This window comes from Pseudorca crassidens, chromosome 1, assembly GCF_039906515.1.
Source record: "Pseudorca crassidens isolate mPseCra1 chromosome 1, mPseCra1.hap1, whole genome shotgun sequence".
NCBI lineage: Eukaryota > Metazoa > Chordata > Mammalia > Artiodactyla > Delphinidae > Pseudorca > Pseudorca crassidens.
Genome location: NC_090296.1, coordinates 75,230,075 through 75,256,974, shown reverse-complemented (window position 1 = coordinate 75,256,974; position 26,900 = coordinate 75,230,075). Strand labels below are relative to the sequence as shown.

Here is a 26,900-nt window from a genome sequence, read left to right as displayed (position 1 = left end):
CCATCTTATGGGGTTTGGATGCCAGTTCCTTTTATAGAACAGAGAGGGGGAGGAGATGAGGAAGTAAAGTAAAAAGACCATAAGATTTGCAATGTCCCCTGGAATGGCCAGCCTTGGGGAGGGGTTGTGTTAATTTCTTCTTTCTTGCAGCCACCCACAGGTCAGGATGTTTCCCTGAAAAAAGGCACTTTGGTTCAGGCAGAGAGGCAGGGTTCCCTGAGGCAGGCCATTGTGTATAGACAGTATCCTTTTAGTGAACAAAAGCAACAGTAATCAAAGGTTAAAGTAGAAGAAACAGATCCAACATGTAGTCAGATTTGGCTCTTCCCTGTTACAAAATCACATATGTTGGAGGTACAAGATACACCTGCACATAATGTATCTTACCTTGAAGTTAAGGAGAAATAAGAACCTTACATTTCTCCTCAGAGGCCTGCCTAGAGCAGGCCTAAGAGTCTTCTCCACTCTATAATTCTAACAGATCCAGCCTAATCCTGAGATATCCCAGCTCTGGGGATGAAACCAAGCAGAACCCTGCAGGACCCTGCCTGGTACAAAAGCCCCTCTGTGTCCCCTGTTTCTTATTTGTAGAAAAAGGCTTTGGTCTCCTAGGCCTTCCCTGAGTGCCAAAGAGCAGACTCGAGCAGTTACTAATTAGGGAGGTGAAGGAACACAGAAACAAAGGCAGAGCAGTCAAGAAACAATTGTTCAATGATAAACCAGCCCAAGTTCCTCCTCAAAGGATATGCATAATGATCTGACATATATCTTTGAGTTGTTCTGCAGAAACTAACATCCCCACCCAGCTGGAGGATGGTGGCTCTATGCTGAGCACGAGCACATAGACCCCAGACTGGTTGGAACCAAAAGGTTGATGATTAAAATTCCTGAAACACCACCTTGTTACCTCACCACCAACCAATCAGAAGAAAGTCATGCCCCTTGCAATCCTAACTTCAAATGTAACATTTATATATATATGTATGTATAACTGAATCACTTTGCTGTACAGCAGAAATTAACACAGCACTGTAAATCAACTATACTTCAATAAAAAAACTTCGATTAAAAATTTTTTAATAAATAAATAATTTTTTAAAAAAAGAAAAAATAATAATCCTTTCCTGAAAGCCATCGGGGATTTCGGGTCTTTTGAGCACAAGCCACCTGTACTCCTGGCCGGGCCCTGCAATAACTACTATACTTTCCTTCACCACAACCCAGTGTCAGTAAATTAGCTTTGCTGTGTGGTGGTGAGCAGACACAAGTTCAGTTCAGTAACAGGGACGCCTTAAGGGATCTATTAACTTTGGTTATAAAAGGTATTTTCCGTATGTTCAAGTTTCCTACTTCTCTCCAACCTCTACTGTAGAGCCGGGTTGGCACACAGAAACAAAGTACAAATGCTTCTGTGCACTGCCACAAGAGATGAGGTCTAGAGAGATCTAATACCAGTTCCAGCCAGGTCATCCTTGCCCCCAAAAGTTCTACATCTCACAGGTTTTCAGAAAAGTGGGAGATTTTGTTGCCCTGTCTCAGAGTGATGTAGCCTGGAATTTCCTATATGGTATAGCTTCCAAAAGCCCTTGACACTGATGATCAGAGAAAAATGCACAAACTAAAAGTTGAGAGTTAAGTTTTATTTGGGGACCTTACTGAGGACTGTAGCCTGGGAGACAGGCTCTCAGATAGCTCTGAGGAACTGCTCCGAAGGGGAGCCAGGATATACAGTTTTTGCTTAAAACAAAAACAAAAACGTAGTCGAACATGGAAATATTACTGCTTATCACAAAAAACAGACATCTCAACTTAATTTTAGTGCTTTACTATGTATGGGGAAGATGCAAACATCTGGGGCTCACTGAAATTATTCCTTAGCTATGCATCTTAACTCTAGGGCCAGTATCCAGAGCACAGAATATTTCCTGTTTCTCTCCATCCTGACTTCCCCTCAGGGCGCACCATGGGGTGGGAGCGTGCAGGGGGAGACCTCACTGGCTGATGGCTTGATGGCGGGCAACATTCTTTGTTTACTGGAATGACAGGCAACATTCCCGTTCCATAACACTTAACACATTGTTTTTTAGGTACTTGTTTATACATATACCTCCTCACTAGACTTTTCATCCATTTCTTTCTCCAGTAAGGACTGACTGTGTACTCTGTGCCACACTCTGTCCTAGGGGCTGGCAGCAAAGCTGAGAAGACAAGGTCCTCCAGGAAACTTGGGCTCTAGTGGAGGGAAAATGATAATAAATGAGTCCACAAATATGCACGATAATTTAATAAAATAGAGTAATGTGATAGAGTGACTGGGCATCTCTTTTAGACCCTGTTGTCACAGCAAAGGCCTCAGAAGAGGGGAGGTTTGAGCTGAGCTCCCAAAACAAAGTTGCCAACTCTGCAAAGGGACAAATAGCCTAGGGTGGCAAAAGATAGAAAGCCTACGTTTACCACTAGAGCAGCCTGTTTCTTTACCTTTTTTTTTTTTTTTTTTGACCACGCTGCGCGGCCTGTGGGATCTTAGTTTCCCGACCAGGGATTGAATCCGGGCCCTCTGTAGTGAAAGCTCAGAGTTCTAACACTGGACTGCCAGGAAATTCCCTGTGTTTCCAGGGAATTCCCTGTGTTTCTTTACTTTTGATAATGGTGTTCTTAGTGCCTAACATAATGCTTGGCTTTGAATAGGTGTGTATATAATAATAATAATGGTAACTTTTTAGCATAAACAAATGTATTAAATGTTTATTTGAATTATCTTGGTTAATTCTTACAAGACAGAAGAAGAAAATTAAAGAGATGCTAAATAATTTACCCACAAGCGTGCAGTAGAGAAGTGGTAAAAACCAGAACTGACCTGCACCCAGAATTCATTGAACTTCAGCATCTGAAGTGCTTCCTAAAATTGCAGCTTTTAGCATTAAACCAAACCAAATGAATTAGAATCTCAGCAGGTAGGGATTTGGAAACCTGAATTTTTAACAAGCCAGCCAGATGACTGTAATGAACCCTGAAGTTTAGGACAACTCTGCTTTGTTGTAAGAATGAATGAGAGACAGATCCTCTGCTATTTGTACTACTTTGCCCCACATCTTACAAATTCCTAGACCCCTAAAGTCTATAAATGTCTATTCTCTTAAACTTCAATCCCTTGTAATGCTAATCAGATCAGCTTAACACTGTGTTACAAGAAAGAAGAAATCTCAGGATCTCCTGAGTCCTGCAAGAAGGCTAAAAAAACAAACCACCTTGACAAACCCCTACCACCAGCATTCTCCCACCCACCATCCACTATCTCTAGTCTGGTTTTAACCTAATCAAGAGGATGACCACCCCAGGGACATCAGGCCCTGTTTACCAGTTCAGGTAAGTTCTGGAGTCAGCCTTAAGATCTGACTCCTCTGCTGAGCAAGCCAATCAGGACCTCTCTCTCTCCAGCCCCCATCCCAGCTACCTAAAGCGGACCCACCTATGTAGGCTAGTCCTTCAGCTGCTTCCCCTGGGGAAGGGGAGGCAGGGATCCCAAACTGACGGACACCTGAGGTTGAGCCACCTTGTCCCTGGGAACCAGGCTGGCGCCAAAGACAACCCCAGAGCAGAGGAATGCTCATCTTGGCATGTGTGCCTTAGGTTTAGGGTGGCCAGATAAAGTACAGGATGCCCATTTATGTCCTAAATATTGCATGGGACATGCTTACTCCAAAAGAGTATTTGCTGTTTATCTGCAGTTCAACTTTAACTAGGCGTCCTGGGTTTTATTTGCGAAATTTGGTAGTCTACTTGGGCCCCAGGCTCTCAGACCCTTTGTAGGCGCGTTCAACGGTGGGTAGTGTCTCCACAAACATCTTGAGCATCTGATTAGAAGGAACACTAAGGGGTGGACTTGAGGGCATGGGGTGGCTATAATAGGGAAGCCCAGTGGGTGTGCGGGAGCGTGCCGGGGTAGTTAATTCACTTTTTAATTATCAGAGAGTAGAGGTTTGATGGAGCTCCTGTGAAGGACTCGGTAGTTTCAGTACTACTTATCTCCCTCACTGTCCCCAAATATGTGACCAGAACTACTGTCCTATTCTGTGACGCTCTCGGAGACATCTCATGTGTCCCAGCTGTCCCAGCCGGCTGGGTTCAGAGCCCCAGCCCGCGTCCTGGGGCCCCTCCTCCCCGTTCGCGGCGCTGGCCACGCCCCACTTTGCTATCCTACCCTTTTCTGGGTCAGCTGGTGCTGGCGTCAGGCGGAGGGATGGGCTGGCTCAGCTCGACCCGGCAGGGCTTGTTTACTATGGCTGATGATCTGGAGCAGCAGTGAGTTAATCCTGTCTCTTTCTCTATCTCTATCTCTGGGCCATGAACCTGGGACTGTCTGTGGCTGAGGAACAGTTTTAGACACCTTCCAGACTTTCCTTTTTCAGGTCGGCTTCAGGGGAGGGTTGGGGGGTTGCATTTGGTTGCTTTCCTTTTGCCCAGAAGATGCGGCAGCAGAGCCAGGGGAGGAATGGAAGAGAACGATTTCTACAGCCCAGCGGTTCTGACTTTCCACTTTAGTGTTCGCGTTCATTCCTTGCTCCCCTCTAGTCTATGTACCCTGGGATTAGATTTAGTGGTGATGTCCCAGATTCCCCCAAAGCAAGCGTGTGGACGCGGGTGCGGGGGTAACAGCCAGGTCTGCTCGTCTGGATTTGCTCCAGGTTGGGAGGCAGGGGTGTGGGAAGAGCCTTGCTTAGCCCAGCCCAGCACGGGTAAGGCGTGGCAAGCGGAGAGCGGGCTCCACTGCGCTGGGATTGGTCTGGGTTAATAGGCTTGCAAGTTTCTTTCGCTCTCGCCAACCAACACGCTTAGTCGCTGGCAATCCTTGTTGATAGTTTTTAATCATCATAACAATATCCTTAATGCTGCGGTTTCAGAATTAGAGCTTTTGGAATTTGTTAACACCGTCTAAAGGACATCAAGTTTGGGATGCCACCTGTAGGTGGTGTGACAAGCAGTTCACAGTCTGATAGGAGCAAGGAAAAGTTGCTTGGAGAATGACTCAGCTTCCAGCCAAGCAGGGGGCGGGGGGGCCGTGTTCACCAAAACTGGACCTTTCCTGGATCCCGTGTTCCCCCTTGTTCCCCCCTTTTCAGAGCTGTTTGCAAAACTAGTTAACGTTATGACAATAATAGCTTCCTGGACTTGAAGGAACTGCCCAGGAGAGTGGTGTTTTTCCAAAATGATGGTTCCAAGAGGAGATTTACAATAGCTACGATGACTTAGAGAAATCGAATATTAGAGCTGGTAGAGATTCAGGTAGATCAGTTCCTTTTTACAAATGAAGAATCCAGTGCCCAAAGAAGTTAGGAGACCTCAAGATCACAGAGGTCTAGAACAGTCTTCTCACCCAGCACAGAACCCCTTCTGCCTCACCCACCATCAGGATAAAGGCACCCTAAAGGGAAGAGACAACCCCAGCCAGGCTAAGTTCATGGCTAAGTGGCTGCTCTGCTTCTTGCCTGAATTCCCCAGCTCAGTCCTCATCTCCCCAGTGGAATGGAGCAGATAGTGTACCAGGGACTATTTCCAGTGCTTTACCAGTAGCATTTTTGGTGAAGAAGAGAGGAAAAGCTCTCCCTGAAGAGTATCTCTGCAGACCAGCCCTTGATGCTGTTCCTTGGAACAACATTTCTCCTGAGTGCTGCTTTGGGCAGATATAAGGCAATGTGAGGTCCAGATGACATGCCCTGACTTGTCACAGTCTCTGTGGGGTGGAGAGAAGGTTTGTCTCTTAAGACTGGCAACATTCTGTGGTCTTGGTGCCCGTGCTTCAAGCCTATAAGGAATTCCAGTGGAATATTCAAAGGGTTCTGAGTCTTTGTAGGACTGCATTGATTGAGAGTGACAGCTCTCACCTGGCTAAAGCCATTGATGGACCAGTTTCAGCTGCAACGTCAGTATTTCTTTCAAACCTCAGTCACTGAGATTTGCTACTTGCAAAACACTGGGAATACAGATAGCTTATGATTTAGCTGGGGACAAGAACATTTATTGGGACTTTATCTTGTGCTAGTGTGATGTCTCTGTGCATTCATTCATTTGATCTTTATAACAACCCTATGAGGTAGATACTATTATTACCTCCCTTTAAAGATGAGGAAACTGACAGAGAAGGCTAAATAATGTGTCCAAAGACACATTGCTGGTGAGCGGCAATGCCAGGATTAGAACTTCAGCCTCTGGCCTTAGGTCACACCTCCTTTCAGAAAACAGACAAGTGTGAAACTGTGCTTGTATAATGTGAGTATTCGTGTGTGGTCTTGAAAAAATAAGGCGAAACCTGGATTTGAGATCCAGGTTCTAGTTCTGCTTCTTTTTCTAACTAGCTGTATAACCTCTTCGGGCATCACTTTGCTCATCTGTAAAATAAAGAGGCTGGACTAGATTTCTAGGGAATTATTCTAATCTAAAATTCTGCACTTCAAATGATGTAGCAGGATGCCCAATGTGTGCCATGGGGGGGGTTGGTAATAGTTCCCCTCGCTCCCCCGCAGAATGCCCCTGCTTGACTGTTCTGATGTTTACAGGCCCTTTCTGTAACTGGTGGTGTGAAATCCACTTCATCCAGACAGAGTTCAAGAAAAGAGAAATATCACATGGGATGGAAAAGGAATAATAAAAGCTCATTCATTGAGCATCTGTTTTGTCCCAGGCAACTTATGAGGTCCCTTCCATATCTAGATGCTCAAAGACAGGTTATTTAACAGGCCAACACCAGTCTGCTTGTAAATGATATTATTGTGACTTAGATCCAGGGTGTTTTTTTTTTTAAAAGCATTTTTTGGGGGGTTTGTTTGTTTGTTTTGGGCTGCATTGGGTCTTCGTTGCTGCATGTGGGCTTTCTCTAGTTGCGGCGAGCAGGGGCTACTCTTCGTTGCAGTGTGCGGGCTTCTCATTGCAGTGGCTTCTCTTGTTGCAGAGCACGGGGCTCTTCAGTAGTTGTGGCACGTGGGCTCAATAGTTGTGGCTCGCGGGCTTTAGAGTGCAGGCCCAGTAGTTGTGGTGCACTGGCTTAGTTGCTCCCCGGCATGTGGGATCTTCCTGGACCAGGGCTCGATCCCGTGTCCCCTGCATTGGCAGGCGGATTCTAAACTACTGTACCACCAGGGAAGTCCCTAGATCCAGGGTTTTTAAAAATTATTCCACAACTGCTACTTTCAACCTCTACCCTGCAATGACTTAAAGTTCCCTGGGTATAAAGTAGAAAGCAAGATAGGTTATCTTGTCTGTTTTACTGCATGCCACTGGAGGTGATGACGTGTGTGAGCTTTCTACTCATTTTATAAACTGGAAACAAGACCAAGGGCAACCTTTGTCCTGTCAGGGAATCACAGCAGGACTTGAACCCAGGTATCCCTCATCCTACTCCCTGCCTCTCCCATCATGTCATTCAAGGCTGGACTGATTGATTGCCTGAGAGCCCAACTGGGCACTGACACAGTGCTCTGTACTTCCAGAGGCTTGGAAGAGGGCACACACGAACACTGGTGCCCTTCCAGGAGGGCAGGTGGCATGGGAATTTTCCCTACTCTAAGGGAACATACAGTCCTAGGGATGGCAAAGGAGAACTGAAACATTAGTTAAAAGTTGGCTTTTTTCCCCTTGTAACCTCCTTGAACATTATAATAACCAGTAACAAAGTGGAGTTGTAAAGCTCCAATGAGATAAAAAAATGTGAAAGGGCTTTGTAAACTGTGAAGTGTCGTGCACATGGTATTCTGAGTATCTGTTGAAACAAAGGGCATGTTGTTGTTAATAACCATTTACCAGAGAAGAGTAACAGTCTATCAGGCAGCCATGGAATTGCTGACTGCCATAGGGGCAGGTTTCCTGAGCCTGGAAACACCCTGCACACTGATAACTCTTTTGTAACTAACTGCCGGCAAGCCTGAGAGCATCAGTGTTTCCAGCTTTGCCAGTGAGTGTCTCTGTGTCTCCCTGTCCCAGGCCTCAAGGCTGGCTGAGCAGCTGGCTGCCCGCTTGGCGCCCCACTTCCATGTCTCAGCTGAAGAATGTGGAAGCCAGGATCCTCCAGTGTAAGTAGAAAGGACACTCGTCCCACCTCCCTCGGGAGGCCCAGGATACAGGATCTTCCCGGAGCCTGGCACACTGAGCCCACTGATTCCTGATTGACAATGCTTGGGGTGGGAGGAAGGGATGTCTGTGACTGGAGGGAAAAGATTTGCCCAGAGGACACACATTCCATGATAGTGGTTCCTTGACATCTCCCTCCCTGTCCGTCATGCTGGTTTCTGTCACATCCCACAACTTCACCTCAAACCCTTACCAGCTATTAACATACAACATGTACAAATGTACACATTCTCTCCTTTACTTCTTCCTTCTCCTATTCTTTTCTTTTGCCATCTCTCCCTTTCTCATCAAACACACAAGCACTTCTTAGATTTACCATCTTCCTACCCAAGGACCAGCAGTCCTGTATTCTCTAATATTACTATTCCTTGTGTTCTGCCCAATTAGCGCCCCCCACCCCACCCCGCCATCCAGTTACCAGAGTGGTTGGGGATTCCCACAGACCAGCTCTAGTGGGCAGTGTTCTGTGGGGGTTAAGGCATCCCAGGGACACCAGCAGCCACCGACTCAAACAAGATCCTTGGGCCACATCTCCCCATATTCCTCATATGATCTTCCCCGCCCTATAGCCACTGCCCCAGCCATGGCTACCCTCTCTCTTATGGGCTGGGATAAGTACAACCACAGCCACAGTTTTCAAGCCTTTCAAGCTGTCTGGGATCCAGGTGACTTCCCCCCCCGCCCCCGCCCGGCAGCTCTGTCATGTGACTGCCTTCACACCAGCAGTGCAAGCATTGCCCACCTTGGTCTGTCCCTAAGAGGGACCTGGCTCAACCCTCCCAGATACCCTCAGTGAGGACACTACTGTCCATGGGTCAAGCCCCAAGCACATACAGGTACAAGAGTGATAGATGCTGAAGCTCTGTGGGGTCAGTGGGGTCACCGCCACCATGGACCCAAAGGGACCCAAATAGCCTCAAGGAATAAGATGGCCCCTCTTAATACCTACAGACTAGACGGTCTACAAGTTGTACTTGGAGTTGAACTCTTAGGATGTATGGTCAGAGAGTTGTGAAAGGAAAAGCGAGGGAGGTCAGGAAGGGTTTGGGGATGAGAGAGAACTGAAGAGTGGGAGTCCAAGCAAAAGGATGATGCTGTCAGCACACAGTCTTATTGCTCTGCCCTGGACCCCTCTCCCTAGGCCTCCAGAACAAGTTCCTGGCCCGATATGTGTCCCTCCCAAACCAGAACAAGATCTGGACGGTGACAGTGAGCCCTGAGCTCAGGGACCGCACCCCCTTGGTGATGGTGCATGGCTTTGGGGGCGGCGTGGGCCTCTGGATCCTCAACATGGATTCACTGAGTGCCCGCCGCACTCTGCACACCTTCGATCTGCTCGGCTTCGGGCGAAGCTCTAGGCCAACGTTCCCGAGGGACCCAGAGGGGGCCGAGGACGAGTTTGTGACCTCTATAGAGACGTGGCGGGAGACCATGGGGATCCCCAGTATGATCCTCCTGGGGCACAGTCTGGGAGGATTCCTGGCCACTTCCTACTCCATCAAGTACCCTGACAGGTAAGGGGGAGCCACCCATCTCCATCACGACAACTCCTCGCCCTGCTGGGAAACTTCCGGTATTTGTTTCCAATAGTTCTCTTCCTGGGTGATTTAAGGGCTGTGATACCTTCAAGCAAAGACAACTTGACTCCTCCTTTTTCCTCCTTTAGAGTTAAACACCTCATCCTGGTGGACCCATGGGGCTTTCCCCTCCGACCAACTGACCCCAGTCAGATCCGTGCACCCCCGACCTGGGTCAAGGCTGTGGCCTCTGTCCTAGGGCGTTCCAATCCACTGGCTGTTCTTCGAGTAGCTGGGCCCTGGGGTGAGTAGTCTACAGATGGAAAACTATCTCCTCAAACCACGGCTCTCCCATTCTAGAAGCCCCACTGCACCTGGACTCTCACCATCCCCTCTTGTTCATGAAAAGTGGGAATAGGCCTAACATTGTTATTTAAAGCTGTTAATCTGGACCAGATGTCTTTGTCTGCAGTTTCAGAAGGTTCTTTTTTTCCTTCAGCTGCATGGAAAAAGCTTTTCCATGCAAGAGACAGATGGAGCAGAACTGCTACTCTGTGCCCCAGAGAGAGAGGAAGGGGCTGTGAGGTGACTCTTCCTCTGCTGAGTTTCTGTGCTACATGTTTATGGCAGCTTGTTGGTGTTTCAGCGTGGTCACCACTGCTGGATCCCATCCCTGCAGCTCACCCAGCACCTGTTGCCAGGAGAGGTCAGGACCAGAGCCTCCAGCCTAGCCCACAGCGGCAGGCAAGCTCCTGCCCCAGTCAGACACCACATCTTCACCACTTAGTAGCTGTCAGCAAATCTTGTGAGTGAAGGGAGGGAAGGAGGGGGGAGCCAGCCAGAGTGAGTGGGATCAATATGCCCCAGCCTTCTGACCTCACACTGCTAGCACCCTCCCTATCTGGGGAGCCTTTTACTCTGATAAAGCGAAAAGCAGATTCCCTTTATGGAAAAGATGGGTGGCCATCTATTTTGCACTGATGGCTTATATATACACAGTAATGTTCAGTAGCCAATTATTATGAATTAATTGCTAATGGCTGAATAAGAGTTGTCTCTCTAGGCCCTTCAAGAGAAACAGAATGGCTCTGGATAAAAGAGAAAAATGAGCACTTGAGCAGAAGGTAGGAGTTTGGGGAGAAAGGAAGGAAAGCAAGAGACACAGGTGCCAAAGGATACTCAATGTGCAGAGGGCTGACCTCCTTAGGGCACCCAGCACTGTGCACTCCAGCAGACCTTCTATAATCCTTTTACAGGGAGAAGCCCTGCTCTAACCACTCTCCCCATTTCTGGACTTGCCTCTGGCCAGGTCCATGCATGGGCATCAGAGCTGTTATGGTTCGGGAGGTTGGCTGGCAGCCATGCAGGAGGACCAGGGCCCAGGGGATCCCGGCTTTGCTTCCCTCTCACCCCTTGCTTCTCACACAGAGAGAGCAGACCAGAAGAGAGAGGCCAGAAGCTGATCTTTTATTAGGCCCAGTTTTTACAGTGTGTTTCATGTGCCCTACTGCTTGTATATGTACTATTTAAAGAAAGGTGAAGGGAACAGATTGCTCTAAAACTGTGCCCCGAGTCTGAGATGCCAGCATTAGGTTCACCTCTTCACTCGTATTCTATTACAGGCCTGAACGTGAGAGGGCTCTTGGGAGGTGGTCTGGTTTCATCCACTACCTTCAGAAGATTAAACGGCCATAAAGGGTCTCGGGGAGAAAGAGAACATAGCTCAGACTGTAAAAGCAAAGCATCTCAACCATGGACTCCAGTGGGGCTTGTGATCCTTGGAGAGAAAGATCTTGGGACTTCATTGAGCTGCAGATAATCTGGTTCCTCAGTGACATTAGACTGTCTAAATTCTTTGGCAACTAACTGACTGTCATTTGTAGTCACCTGGAGCTTCCCAAAAGACTTCCATGCTCTGTCTGCCACTACAACATTAAGTGTACAAAGCAAACAAACCCTTAGGAGAAATAATGTTTGGTTAAAGTTGTTAACACATACAAAAGCAGGAGTCTTTCCTCCCTATTCAAATCGGCCTCTCCACGTTCTGTCCCCTCCCAGGGCCCAGCCTGGTACAGCGATTCCGACCAGACTTCAAACGCAAGTTTGCAGACTTCTTTGACGATGATACTATATCGGAGTATATCTACCACTGCAATGCCCAGAATCCCAGGTGAGGGCAGCTTCCAGAGTCAGCTCAGGTCGATGGGTTGGCAGCTAAAACTCGAGCTGCTGGAAAACTCCAGAACGGTCCCAGGATCATTCTGTGCTATATTTCTTCTTCCACGGAGCTCTCACTCAGTTAGGGGAACATAGGCATTAGCAGGCTTGATGGTTTCCAGAGACTTTCCCAGGGATAGGCGCAAAGGGATGGAGAAGATAATAGATTAATTAAACATGCCGCCCATCTCTAGAGAAGGATCCTTACTCTTCCCTGGAGATAGGCAGTTAGCCTGACAGGCAAAAAGACTGGAAAACATTTGCAAAGATCTTTTTTTTTTTTAACTGAAAAAGTGATATGAACATGGTATTTTTTTTTGAATTTTATTTATTTTTTTATACATCAGGTCCTTATTAGTCATCCATTTTATACACATCAGTGTATACATGTCAATCCCAATTGCCCAATTCATCACCCCCTCACCCCCACCCCCCCCGCAGCTTTCCCCCCTTGGTGTCCATAGGTTTCTTCTCTACGTCTGTGTCTCTATTTCTGCCCTGCAAACCAGTTCATCTGTACTGTTTTTCTAGGTTCCACATATACGTGTTAATACACGATATTTGTTTTTCTCTTTCTGACTTACTTCACTCTGTATGACAGTTTCTGGATCCATCCACATCTCAACAAATGATCCAATTTTGTTCCTTTTTATGGCTGAGTAATATTCCATTGTATATATGTATCACAACTTCTTTATCCATTCGTCTGTCGATGGGCATTTAGGTTGCTTCCATGACCTGGCTATTGTAAATAGTGCTGCAATGAACAGTGGGATGCATGTGTCTTTTTGATTTATGGTTTTCTTTGGGTATATGCCCAGTAGTGGGATTGCTGGATCATATGGTAATTCTATTTTTAATTTTTTAAGGAACCTCCATACTGTTCTCCATAGTGGCTGTATCAGTTTACATTCCAAGTGCAAGAGGGTTCCCTTTTCTCCACACCCTTTCCAACATTTGTTGTTTGTAGATTTTCTGATGAAGCCCATTCTAACTGGTGTGAGGTGATACCTCATTGTAGTTTTGATTTGCATTTCTCTAATAATTAGTGATGTTGAGCAGCTTTTCATGTGCTTCTTGGCCATCTGTATGTCTTCTTTGGAGAAATGTCTATCTAGGTCTTCTTCCCATTTTTGGATTCGGTTTTTTTTTTAATATTGAGCACATGAGCTGTTTATATATTTTGGAGATTAATCCTTTGTCCATTGATTCATTTGCAAATATTTTCTCCCATTCTGAGGGTTGTCTTTTTGTCTTGTTTATGGTTTCCTTTGCTGTGCAAAAGCTTTTAAGTTTCATTAGGTCCCATTTGTTTATTTTTGTTTTCATTTCCATTACTCTAGGAGGTGGATCAAAAAAGATCTTGCTGTGATTTATGTCAAGGAGTGTTCTTCCTATGTTTTCCTCTAAGAGTTTTATAGTGTCCAGTCTTACATTTAGGTCTCTAATCCATTTTGAGTTTATTTTTGTGTATGGTGTTAGGGAGTGTTCTAATTTCATTCTTTTACATGTAGCTGTCCAGTTTTCCCAGCACCACTCGTTGAAAAGACTGTGTTTTCTCCATTGTATATCCTTGCCTCTTTTGTCATAGATTAGTTGACCATAGGTGCGTGGGTTTACCTCTGAGCTTTCTATCTTGTTCCATTGATCTATGTTTCTGTTTTCGTGCCAGTACCATATTGTCTTCATTACTGTAGCTTTGTAGTGTAGTCTGAAGTCAGGGAGTCTGATTCCTCCAGCTCCATTTTCTTCCCTCAAGACTGCTTTGGCTATTCAGAGTCTTTTGTGTCTCCATACAAATTTTAAGATTTTTTTGTTCTAGTTCATAAAAAATGCCATTGGTAATTTGATAGGGATTGCATTGAATCTGTAGATTGCTTTGGGTAGTATAGTCATTTTCACAATATTGATTCTTCCAATCCAAGAACATGGTATATCTCTCCATCTGTTGGTATCATCTTTAATTTCTTTCATCAGTGTCTTATAGTTTTCTGCATACAGGTCTTTTGTCTCCCTAGGTTTATTCCTAGGTATTTTATTCTTTTTGTTGCAGTGGTAAATGGGAGTGTTTCCTTAATTTCTCTTTCAGATTTTTCATCATTAGTGTATAGGAATGCAAGAGATTTCTGTGCATTAATTTTGTATCCTGCAACTTTACCAAATTCAATGATTAGCTCTAGTAGTTTTCTGGTGGCAGCTTTAGAATTCTCTATGTATAGTATCATGTCATCTGCAAACAGTGACTGTTTTACCTCTTCTTTTCCAGTTTGTATTCCTTTGATTTCTTTTTCTTCTCTGATTGCCATGGCTAGGACTTCCAAAACTACATTGAATAATAGCGGTGAGAGAGGACATCCTTGTCTTGTTCCTGATCTTAGAGGAAATGCTTTCAGGTTTTCACCATTGAGAATGATGTTTGCTGTGGGTTTGTCATATACGGCCTTTATTATGTTGAGGTAGGTTCCCTCTATGCCCACTTTCTGTAGTTTTTATCATAAATGGGTGTTGAATTTTGTCAAAAGCTTTTTCTGCATCTATTGAGATGATCATATGGTTTTTATTCTTCAGTTTGTTAATATGGTGTATCATATTGATTGATTTGCATATATTGAAGAATCCTTGCATTCCTGGGATAAATCCCACTTGATCATGGTGTATGTAATGTGTTGTTGGATTCTGTTTGCTAGTATTTTGTTGAGGATTTTTGCATCTATATTCATCAGTGATATTGGTCTGTAATTTTCTTTTTTTGTAGTACCTTTGTCTGGTTTTGGTATCAGGGTGATGGTGGCCTCATAGAATGAGTTTGGGAGTGTTCCTTCCTCCGCACTTTTTTGGAAGAGTTTGAGAAGGATGGGTGTTAGCTCTTCTCTAAATGTTTGATAGAATTCACCTGTGAAGCCATCTGGTCCTGGACTTTTGTTTGTTGGAAGATTTCTAATCACAGTTTCAATTTCATTACTTGTGATTGGTCTGTTCATATTTTTTATTTCTTCCTGGTTCAGCCTTGAAAGGTTATACCTTTCTAAGAATTTGTCCATTTCTTCCAGGTTGTCCATTTCATTGGCATAGAGTTGCTGGTAGTAGTCTCTTAGGATGCTTTGTATTTCTGCAGTGTCTGTTGTTACTTCTCCTTTTTCATTTCTAATTTTATTGATTTGAGTTCTTTCCCTCTTTTTCTTTTTTAGTTTTGTTTGGTTTTTGTTTTTGTTTTTGTGGTACGCAGGCCTCTCACTGTTGTGGTCTCTCCCGTTGCGGAGCACAGGCTCCGGACGCACAGGCCCAGCGGCCACGGCTCACAGGCCCAGCTGCTCTGCGGCATGTGGGATCCTGCTGGACTGGGGCACAAACCCGTGTCCCCTGCATTGGCAGGCAGACTCTCAACCACTGCGCCACCAGGGAAGCCCTCCCTCTTTTTCTTGATGAATCTTGCTAATGGTTTATCAATTTTGTTTATCTTCTCAAAGAACCAGCTTTTAGTTTTATTGATCTTTGCTATTGTTTTCTTTGTTTCTATTTCATTTATTTCTGCTCTGATCTTTATGATTTCTTTCCTTCTGCTAACTTTGGGTTTTGTTTGTTCTTCTTCCTCTAGTTCCTTTAGGTGTAAGGTTAGATTGTTTATTTGAGATTTTTCTTATTTCTTGAGGTAGGCTTGTATAGCTATAAACTTCCCTCTTAGAACTGTTTTTGCTGCATCCCATAGGTTTTGGATTGTCATGTTTTCATTGTCATTTGTCTCTAGGTATTTTTTGACTTCCTCTCTGATTTCTTCAGTGATCTCTTGATTATTTAGTAAAATAGTGTTTAGCCTCCATGTGTTTGTGTTTTTTACGTTTTTTCCCCTGTAATTCATTTCTAATCTCATAGCATTGTGGTCAGAAAAGATGCTTGATATGATTTCAATTTCTTAAACTTACTGAGGCTTGATTTGTGACCCAAGATGTGATCTATCCTGGAGAATGTTCTGTGCACACTTGAGAAGAAAGTGTAATCTGCTGTTTTTGGATGGAATGTCCTATAAATATCAATTAAATCTATCTGGTCTATTGTGTTGTTTAAAGCTTGTTTTTCCTTATTTATTTTCATTTTGGATGATCTGTCCATTGATGTAAGTGAGGTGATAAAGTCCCCCACTATTATTGTGTTACTGTCGATTTCCTCTTTTACAGCTGTTAGCAGTTGCCTTATGTATTGAGGTGCTCCTATGTTGGGTGCATATATATTTATAATTGTTATATCTTCTTCTTGGATTGATCCCTTGATCATTATGTAGTGTCCTTCCTTGTCTCTTGTAGCATTCTTTATTTTAAAGTCTATTTTATCTGATATGAGTATTGCTATTCCAGCTTTCTTTTGATTTCTATTTGCATGGAATATCTTTTTCCATCCCCCTCACTTTCAGTCTGTATATGTCCCTAGGTCTGAAGTGGGTCTCTTGTAGACAGCATATGTATGGGTCTTGTTTTTGTATCCATTCAGCAAGCCTGTGTCTTTTGGTTGGAGCATTTAATCCATTCATGTTTAAGGTAATTATCGATATGTATGTTCCTATGACCATTTTCTTAGTTGTTTTGCATTTGTGTTTGTAGGTCCTTTTCTTCTCTTGTGTTTCCCACTTGGAGAAGTTCCTTTAGCATTTGTTGTAGAGCTGGTTTGGTGGTGCTGAATTCTCTTAGCTTTTGCTTGCCTGTAAAGCTTTCGATTTCTCTGTTGAATCTGAATGAGATCCTTGCCGGGTAGAGTAATCTTGGTTGTAGGTTCTTCCCTTTCATCACTTTAAGTATATCATGCCACTCCCTTCTGGCTTGTAGAGTTTCTGCTGAGAAATCAGCTGTTAACCTTATGGGAGTTCCCTTGTATGTTATTTGTCATTTTTCCCTTGCTGTTTTCAATAATTTTTCTTTGTCTTTAATTTTTGCTGATTTGATTACTACATGTCTCGGCGTGTTTCTCCTTGAGTTTATCTTGTATGGGACTCTGTGCTTCCTGGACTTGGGTGGCTATCTCCTTTCCCCTGTTAGGGACGTTTGCGACTATAATCTCTTCAAATATTTTCTCGGGTCCTTTCTCTCTTTCTTCTCCTTCTGGGACCCCTATAATGCGAATGTTGTTGCGTTTAATGTTGTCCCAGAGGTCTCTTAGGTTGTCTTCATTTCTTTTCATTCTTTTTTCTTTATTCTGTTCCGCAGCAGTGAATTCCACCATTCTGTCTTCCAGGTCACTTATCCGTTCTTCTGCCTCAGTTATTCTGCTATTGATTCCTTCCAGTGTAGTTTTCATTTCAGTTATTGTATTGTTCATCTCTGTTTGTTTGCTCTTTAATTCTTCTAAGTCTTTGTTAAACATTTCTTGCATTGTCTCCATCTTTGCCTCCATTCTTTTTCCGAGGTCCTGGATCATCTTCACTATCATTATTCTGAATTCTTTTTCTGGAAGGTTGCCTATCTCCACTTCATTTAGTTGTTTTTTTGGGGTTGTATCTTGTTCCTTCATCTGGTACATAGCCCTCTGCCTCTTCATCTTGTCTATCTTTCTGTGAATGTGGTTTTTGTTCCACAGGCTGCAGGATTGTAGTTCTTTTTCCTTCTCTGAACATGGTATTTTTATAAAGAAAAAAAAAAAAAAGAAAGTCTTCTCCTGTCCCAGGCCTGTAATTCCTGAATCTTCTTGTTAGTTTAGGTCTGAGATATCATGTGACATTGCTTCAGGGAACCTCCTTATGTATCTTCCTTTGCTCACATGTGACTATCTCTAGACTACATTCCTACAAATAGAACTGCTGATGGATAGATTATGCATTTAAAAATTTAATTATGTGCACCTTGAAATACTTACTGTTGGGATAGGAATGCCTTCCCTATCTTTGGGGGATTTGGGGATGTCCGCAGAATCTCTAGAAGTTTATATCTATGACAACTCAGACATAGGCCCCAGAAGCCTGCTGATCTACAGTCTTGACAACTGCCATCCAGGGCAGAGTCAGGGAGGTAGTCTTCCCCTCAGGCAGTGCCATGTGAGTGGCTGATACCATGAGGCACCACCTCTGTGGAGGCCTCACCCCACACTACTGGGAGGCATCTCGGGGGAGCCAAGGTCATTGGGAGCAGCAGCACTGCCATGCCTCATTTCAGGACTGTTCAGCCGAAAGCTGTGAAGCAACTGGGGTTTTGCATTCCAGCAGTGCTGTCTGGGCATTAGCGTCAAACCCAGACAGCTTTCAGGCAGCGTGGGAACTGTTCATCCAACATTCCTCAGGAGCCCAGCTGAGTGAAGGGCCCTGCTTAAGCAGCAGTATAGAAACTCAGCTCAACAGTCAAATCAGGAAGCCCACTGCTTCCTGCTCTCGACTCCTCTCAGCCCCCACTGGGCTCAGTGCCAGTCTCATACCCTCTGAGACCCTGCAGGCCCACCCCTAGCCCTTTCCTCAGAGCATTCCCCAGTCCCAGACCTAGTTCTAGTTCCATATAATGAATGGCCTCCCAATCTAAGCCACAGAGTACATAATCACACACCTCATTCAGGTCCTAGAAGAAGCAGAGATGACATCGGTGATAACCAGCCCCTCCCCCCAAACACCATCACTCAATTTTATAAGCCCCCGAGTCTTCCTGAGTTGTAACCCTCATGAGCTCATGGTAACTCTTACCATTCCCTTGGAAAACACACGATTTGGCCAAAGAAGAATATTTGGGGGATGGGGTACCTACTTTGCTTCACCTAGATTTAGGGGCTTTGTACATATTTTCATTTTCTTCACAATGACCTAATAAAGTGGGTATAACCCCTCCCAGCTTGTAAATGAGAAAATTAAGGTGTATTCTTGTTTACATGACTTGCTTAGAAACTACAGCCAGGATTTGAACTTATGCCTCTCTGACTCCAGAGTCCATGATTTTTCCACTATGCTGCACTGCCTTAAGGAGGAGCCCTGTTTCTGGTGGCCTGTGCAGAACCCAGGCTCTCTTTCATCTCAGGGGTGCAAAGGAGACTGGGGATATAATTCCCAAACAGGCTGAGCCTGCTGGGTGGCGGTGTCCCCAACCTCTCCTGCTTCCCAGGAGAGCAACCTGGACAGCTGGCTTCTGCCCCAGCCTTGCAGACCCCTCGTGACACAGCCTCGGTTAGCTCTCCCTAAGGAAATGGCCAGGGAGCAAAGGAGATTAGATTGGCCGTCATTGCTTCTCAAGTCGCACAAACTGCTGCTCCCCCCAGGTCCTCACAAGACTGACGTTTCATTCCATTCTCTTCAGCAAGCCCTTTGTGCTTCTGTAGTACTTGCTCATCAGAGCCCTCCCCAAGTGAACCCCCTGACCCTCTCCTTCAGCCCCAGGAAGCCAAGTCCCTAGTCTGTGTTCTCCTAGAGCTCTGCCACCCTTTCATAATTCTTGGGAAATTTGAAGTTAAGTTAATCATATAATTCATTATTTATGCCTAAAGTATGAAGATAATGTGAGCTCCAGGAGGGCAGGCACTGCGTCTGTCTTGTTCATATGTCCCCACCCTCAGCTCCGGGATGCCACATAAATATTTGTTGAATAAATAGTAACCTATTAGGCTCTTGGATAATTCTCAGTGCCATGGGGTTTCCACAAGTGTGTCCCTCCTAACTCATCTGTGATAGGAGCCTCTGGAGATTCAGTCCTGTCTCCTAATCTTCCTAATATTTAATGAGCCCAGCGCTGGGCTCTGAGAGGACCACAAAGAATGACAAAGATACTTCCCCAGCCTCTGAGATCAACAAACTGACATTTTAGGCTGTGGCGTTTATTCATTGCCTCACCCTGTTTTGCTTCTTCAGCGGGGAGACGGCATTCAAAACCATGATGGAGTCCTTCGGCTGGGCCCGGCGACCCATGTTAGAGCGAATTCATTTGATTCAAAAAGAAATGCCCATCACCATGATCTACGGGGCCAACACCTGGATAGACACCAGCACGGGAAAAAAGGTGAAGCTGCAGCGGCCGGATTCCTACGTCCGAGACATGGTACGTTGGCCACTGGAGGAGCAGGATTGAGGTGGAAACACTGCAACATCCCAGCACGTGTTGACTGACCCAGAGTAGCTGAGTCAGGGTAGCGAAGGGTGATGGGAGAGTCGAGGGGAAAGAGGAGTGGACAGGTTGAGCTATGGTAGTGGATTTGAAAGGGTTGGCTCTCTGTAAAATCATAATTAGGGGCTTCTCACTTCTGTGTAGCTCAGTTCATCTGAAAGGCAGATTCTTGTCCAGTAGTCAGGCACAGGCACCACGCTGTCCCTCCACCCCCTGTAATTCCCACCCCAAACCAGAGCTGGGAACTGTAGAGGCTGCCATGAAGCCTTCCCACCACACTCCTCCGCCCCCCCCACCCTCATTTGCTAATGAGTATGCTTAATTAGGCTGGTGCCTGATGGACCCTGCTTTAGTGGACATGTGGATGACATGAGCAGGTCGCTGACATGAGCAGGTCGCTGGAGGGGCTGGCATGGAAGGAAAGATAAAATCAGGCGCCATGGGAGAAGTAAGGATGGGATATTGGGATTCACTGACTCCCACAGGGAAGTGCCAAGATCTGGGGAGAAAGGTGGACTGTTGTCTTAGATAAAGTAAGTGCTCATGGGCGACGGGCAAGCAGGCTTAAGGGAAAAAGAAATGGTGCAATAGCTTTCCAGTGCCTTGAATAAAGGGCTGTCCCGCCCCTGGTGGGGTCCTCCATCCACAGGAGATCGAGGGCGCCTCACACCACGTGTACGCGGACCAGCCACACATCTTCAACGCAGTGGTGGAGGAGATCTGCGACTCGGTTGATTGAGCTGCTCTCCCTAGAGGGCGAGGAGAAAGCCAGAGATTCACTCTCACCTCCCTGTCTCCTTACTTACCCCTCTGTCCCTTCCTGACCAACTAACATGTGCCAGCCAGGCAGAGTCTCGGGCTGTCCCCAGGGCAGGACCACAGAAGGAGAGCACTCCTCTCTACGCTAAGGGCTAGAGGCAAAAGCCACAAGTGGCCTTGAGCTCCCCACCCCAGGGAAGAGCATAAAGGCTTGCAGAGTGCCACCCCATTCTCTCCATGCCGAGTGTTACCCAGGTGTGGTTATGAAGGGTCACACCAAGCTGCGTCCCCCCTGTGCCAAAGGGAGGGCGGCCGCCTCCCCTGGGCGAAGGAGAGGCTCTCAGTGGCCTTTCCTGGCTCTGGAGTGTGTGTGGGGTAAGTTCCGTGCAGGAACATCTTCCTCCCCCGTCACCCCCGGCCCCCCGGCCCATGCCAGTTCTGTCCGGAGTCTGGTTGGGACTGGTTCCCACTTAAGTACCAAGAGCAGGTCCTGCAGCTCCCGTGACCTGAGAGGTCATATCCAAAGCCCTCATTAACAGAGGAGGCCCAGGGCAGGGCAGGGCATGGCTGGTCCATGGTGAGTCAGCTCTGTTCCAGGAGAGCTAGGGCTGGCACCCGGGTCTGCTGAGAGCCAGTGCTCACAGCAGACTCTGTTTGCTAAGGTTTGAGGCAAGCACCGTTGCCATGGGGCTGGTCCTGGCTGAGGATAAGCCCAACCCAGCCCTGCGTTCCAGCCTCATTGTACGGGGGTGCTGTTTGCCTGCCCTGTGTCTCAGCCCCAGCTGCCTAAGCTGGGAACATTCAAGTGCTTCCTTTCTGCCCCCTCTTCCTCCCGCTGGGAGGCCTCTGGGCCTCCCTCTGTGCCTTGGGCCCTGAAGCCCCACCCATAGTGTTGAGAAAGGTGGCTCCTGGTGGAGAGAAGGGAAAGGCCCTTCAACCCTGAGCTGTGTCTGGATCCTCGTCCTCTCTAGTATCTGCAGGGTTTTTCTACCTGCCCCCGGAGCTGAGGCTCACGTGAGCCTCCGCCCAGGGTCCAGTGGGGAGCCTCCAGCCGGCAGTTGCCTGTCCTCATCAGCCACAGGATGGTTCTCACTGCCTGGCCCTCCATCCCTGCCACCTGTCCTTCTGGTCTCCAGCTCATCAGCCCCCGACCCCCCGTCACTCTCTCCCAGCGGCTGGTTCCAGGTGCTGCTCCGAGGTTCTGGGCAGTAGGCTGGGCCTGGCCCCAGAACCAGGGCAGCTCTTGCCTACTCCTTCACTTTTGTAAAGCCAACCCTTTCACCAGAATAGTATTAACTCCTGGTGCTTTGTACTACTGGTCCAGCTGCCTTGGGCTCCTTTTCTATATTAATAAATAAATGAGTCAAAACTGCCTTTGGTGATGATGTTTAATATTGCTCCAACAAGAGTGGTGCTGAATTCACAACAGCTCCTGTGCCGCCTGAGTCAGAGGAGGGAGCCCCGAGAGGTACCCACGCACAGGCCACTCGACTCCCTCTCCCGTTTAGTGCAGCATCCGCCCCTTAAGAGGATGGATAAGGGCTGGATGGGCCAAGCCCCAACTCACAGGAGAATTAGGCTGAACTGGGTGCTCCCTACTGCCCATTAAATAGCCCTATCATCTGAAGTTCACCTTGGCCTTCACCTGGACTGCTCCCTAGGGCCTATTCTAACTCCTACTCACCCTCAACCTCAACTCAAATATTCCTTCTGCAGGGAAGCTTTCCCCTGAACCCCTAGACTAGACTCGCACCCCCTCTTCTGTGTCTCCAAGGCACACTCGAATGCCCCTTGGTAAAACTCATAAACTTGTAGTCACTTGTTTCGCGTCTGTCTTTCCTCCCTAGACCACAAGCTGCTTAAGGACAGCGGGCACGTCTGGCGCCTAGTTCATGTTCAGCAGATGTTTATTTTGATTGAGCCAAGGGAAGTGAGGCACGCCAAGTGTTCAGACATGTTCAAATCATTACCAGCGGTGCCTGCTGTGCTGGCTGACTCCAGCTAGGCCCAGAATTTAACAGCTCAAAATGGCACTTAATCCTACATTTGTCATCATGAATGAATGAATGAACAAGTGAATGGAACTCCTGGGTATAATTACAAAGCTCTGGTCTATCCGAGGACCCTGCATATTCTCTGACTGAAGATTGCTTGATGGACAACACCTGCCGTATGGAGGCGAGGGCAGGTTTTTGTTTTTGTTTTTGTTTTGGCCTTGCCACTCGGTTTATGGGATCTTAGTGCCCCAACCAGGTATCGAACCTGGTTGTGAACCTCGGCAGTGAGAGTGCCGAGTCCTAACCACTGGACCACCAGGGAAGTCCTGAGGACAGGTATTTAGAGCCAAGCACTAGGGCTGTGATAGTGAAGAAATGTGGTCCCTGCCTCCACGGGAAATTACATTCTACATGAAGACTCGTGTTTAATCAGATTATTGCATCAATTAGTAAAAAATTGCAACTGAAAAGTGCAGCCCTTGAGAGGTTGGGAAGGCGTCCCTGGGGAAGTGATGACAGCTGAGCCTGAAGGAAGAGCAGGTGAAAGGAGTGGGGGGGGCAGGTCTGTGGAGAGATCTATTAGCAGGAACAATGGCTGTGAAATGAGGTATAGGGTGCGGATCCAGTCCTGCAGGTCCTCTGACTGTGAGAAGAATGTCGTGTTCATCCTAAAAGCGATGGAAAGAAATAACTGGAGCGGGACTTCCCTGGCGGTCCAGTGGTTAAGACTTCATGCTTCCACTGCAGGGGCACAGGTTTGATCCCAGGTCAGGGAACTAAGATCCCGCATGCCGTGTGGTGCAGCCAAAGGAAAAAAGAAAAAAGAAAGGAAAAAGAAAAAAATAATAACTGGAGTGAGGGTCAGGGTAGGGTGGGGAGTGTGACAGAATCTGACTTGAGACTGGAAATGACCACTCTGGCTGCTGTGTTGAGTACCGATTGGAGGGGGATGAGTCCCCACAGGGGAAACTTTGAGGCCACGGAGTGGTCCAGGCCAGTGATGCTGGTAGCTTGGACTTGGCCAGTGATTAGTAGACATGCAGAGAAGATGCAAGAAATGTTTCGGAGGTAAAATCAAAAAGACTTGATGTCAACGCTGAGTGCTGCTACCATCCCCTTGCAGGAAGGGCCAAGTAAGGCAGTAGTCAGCAAACCCACTCACATCACAAAACAATCTAGGGTATTTTTTTAAATATAAATTCCTCGGCTGTATACTCCAGAGTTTGATTCAGTATACCTGGGTGGAGTTTGACCATGACATCTGCATTTAAACACATTCCCTAGAAGATTCTGAGGCCCCCTGTCTGCAGGTACTGGTCTAAGGGACCCTGTGTCTCTGACCCTGACCCAGAAGATCCATGTGGAAAAGTAGGGCCTATGGCCCTGAAAGTTCATCTCCTGTTCGCTCCTCTCTTTGGGAGGCTGTATAACATGCTGATCTGATTTTCCCAAACCCAACGCAATGCAAACACATTCCTCAGGAGTAGGTACAAGAAGAGTCTAAGGGTACAAATGAAGTTATTTACAAAACAGGAATAGAGTTACAGATGTAGAGAACAAACTTACGGTTACCGGGGGGAAAGGAAGAGGGATAAATTGGGAGATTGGGATTGACATATACACACTACTATATATAAAATAGATAATAAGGACCTACTGTATAGCACAGGGAACTCTACTCAGTACTCCGTAATGACCTATATGGGAAAAGAATCTAAAGAAGAGTGGATATATGTATATGTATAACTGAGTCACATTGCTGTACAGCAGAAACTAACACAACATTGTAAATCAACTATACTCCAATAAAATTTTTTTTTAAAAGTCTGAAGAAGGTCACCCAGAGTGCCCCATTTACACTACCATGCCCAAACACATGGATGCATGCAAGCATGTGCACACACACACACACACACACACTCCATCTGACTGGGGCATTCCTAATGTTCCCAGGGCTGGGACTAAGAAGTCACTATGAACATACTACCCAATCAGCACCTTTCCTGGTGGGTTCTAAGGATTTATGGTAAGAGTTCATGCTATAAACTCGGGCTCCTCAAAGCCCTAGTAGTTTACAAGGAGGGATTCCACAGATAGACATAAAGGGCTGTGACTAACTCCAGACCCAGAAGGTCCTGCACTGTTCAGTGGCTAGCAGGAAATGTGCTAAATATAACTTCCTCTTTGGGAGATAGACACTGAAATACGTGTGCTAAAAATGCAGTCTGGTTTCATTGCCAAAAGGGTGGTGAAATCTTGATGAATACCTCTGTCCACTCTGGCATGTCATGCTGAAATCTCACAGCTGCAGGTACAGTTTGTGAGCAGATAGAAAATAATCCTATTGGCTGATAAGTGTCCAATGAATGGTGCAAAACATCACTTTTCTCATCATGTGACCTGTCAGTTCACACCAAGTCCTTCTTAGATGGGGTCTGGAGGGTCCTTTTTCTCTGATCTCCACCCCCTCTCCCAGGGTCCTGGTCTATCTGGAGAAAGCAAGTGAGATGCTTGAGATTTTGAGGGTCCGTGCCAACCCCATCCAGGTGAAATAGCTCAAGATGAACCATTTCTTCACTTGCTCATGTTGACTGTTTTTCATAGCATAAGCTCAGCATTATTATACTAGAAAAGCCTTTGCCTTTATCCTACTAAACATCACTCTTCACTAGGGTTGAGGAGGAAAGACAATCTCAGCTTGGCACCTGTGAGAATAATGAATTCCTAGACAGAATACTAAGGATTCATTGATGCCAACAGATGCACAGAGGCTTCCCCCAACCCAGGAAGACAAGACCACATTCTCCTGGTTGGTGACTCTTAATGGGGTAGGAGGAGCCCTCTGCAGACCTGACCTTGCTAATGATGCTCCTTCCTCCAGTGTGTTCTGAGGCCTGATGCAGAGTTTGTTATAGGCAACCTTTAGTTGATACATGTGAGAACAAATTATACAACCAGAAGAAACCTGGGACAAAGAGGACTCTGAAGGACGTGTGGTTGCAGACAATATTTTCATCTCCTCAGTGCAAAGTGTCTGACTTTGGAAAAGAAAGAGCACAAGGCTGACACCTGACAACTGATGTAGTGTCAAGGACAGAGTTTGGAGGAGGGCTTGTGACTTAAGACAAAAGATTTATGGACCTCTGATAAATTATAAGGTAACTAAAAAACTGGACATTATGTACTTCCCAAAATTTTCAAGGAAAGAGAAAAGTGTCCAAATAAAGCTGCTTAAACATGTATTACATCAGTGGTTTCCTACACGGGTCTGCAGACTAAAGCTGGTCCATGACAAAGGGTTTCTGGTCTACGATGAAATAATTTTTTTTCAATATTTTTAAATTCTGAAATTATGTCCTTTATAACCCTACCAAGATTTTTTTTTTTTTTTTTTTTTTTTGGTTGCATTGGGTCTTTGTTGCTGTGCACGGGCTTTCTCTAGTTGTGGAGAGCGGGGGCTACTCTTCGTTGCAGTGCGCGGGCTTCTCATTGCAGTGGCTTCTCTTGTTGCGGAGCACAGGCTCTAGGCGCATGGGCTTCAGTAGTTGTGGCTCGTGGGCTCTAGAGTGCAGGCTCAGTAGTTGTGGTGCACGGGCTTAGTTGCTCCATGGCATGTGGGATCTTCCCAGACCAGGGCTCAAACCTATGTCCCCTGCATTGGCAAGCAGATTCTTAACCACTGCGCCACCAGGGAAGCCCTAACCCTACCAAGATTAAGCTATGTTCTTTAATGAAAAGATATTGACATTCTAAGATTGGGGTGGAAGGGAATGTCATTTCTTGCTTGCCAAACACATCAATTTCGAGGGATTTTCCCCTATCATTAATTAATTTTAATAAAATCCTAAAGTCTGGGACGTGCTGCATTAGAGAAGACCAGAATAGGAAAGGAACTTGTAAATTTTTTACATGCAGAAGGACAAAAAAATTTTTAAGACTGACAATATCTCGTGATGCCAATGGTGAGGAAGATGGACATTTTCGTACAATGTTTGTGGGTGAGGAAATTGTTACCACAAATTTTGTAGACAATTTGGTAGACTCTACCAAAATAATCTACTGAAATTTAAAATGACAAACGCTATAAGCCATGAGTACTAAGAGTAGGAATTTATGCCAATAACTTTTAGCACCATTGACAAAATACTAGAAATCTCAGTACCCATTGTTTATAAAAGTGACACCTAAAAATATATTATATAGTTTTATAGGTATTGGCAAGGAATGATATTTTA

The 26,900-nt window shown here is 46.0% G+C and overlaps 1 protein-coding gene and 1 long non-coding RNA gene across 5 annotated transcripts in view; one reads left to right on the top strand and one right to left on the bottom strand.

Annotated features, from left to right (window-relative positions):
- Window positions 1-4,201: 4,201 nt before the first annotated feature.
- Window positions 4,202-25,879, top strand: ABHD4 (abhydrolase domain containing 4, N-acyl phospholipase B). Of its 3 annotated transcripts, none has more exons than XM_067740765.1 (7): window positions 4,202-4,302; window positions 7,975-8,063; window positions 9,263-9,635; window positions 9,788-9,942; window positions 11,697-11,808; window positions 19,657-19,843; window positions 25,338-25,879. In XM_067740765.1, the coding sequence occupies exons 1-7, from the start codon at window positions 4,241-4,243 to the stop codon at window positions 25,341-25,343; spliced, it is 984 nt and encodes a 327-aa protein (XP_067596866.1). In that variant the 5' UTR covers window positions 4,202-4,240; the 3' UTR covers window positions 25,344-25,879. The 3 variants fall into 3 exon arrangements, with proteins under 3 accessions (XP_067596866.1, XP_067596855.1, XP_067596877.1); XM_067740754.1 differs by lacking the exon at window positions 25,338-25,879 and adding an exon at window positions 20,559-22,041; XM_067740776.1 differs by lacking the exon at window positions 25,338-25,879 and adding an exon at window positions 20,559-22,041 and having other exon boundaries at window positions 4,270-4,409.
- LOC137226278 (uncharacterized) overlaps window positions 17,176-26,900 on the bottom strand; it is a 96,696-nt gene continuing 86,971 nt past the window's right edge. For both annotated transcript variants that reach the window (XR_010944280.1, XR_010944282.1), the window contains one exon: window positions 17,176-20,658. This is a non-coding gene — a long non-coding RNA (uncharacterized lncRNA). The remainder of the gene's footprint in view (window positions 20,659-26,900) is intronic.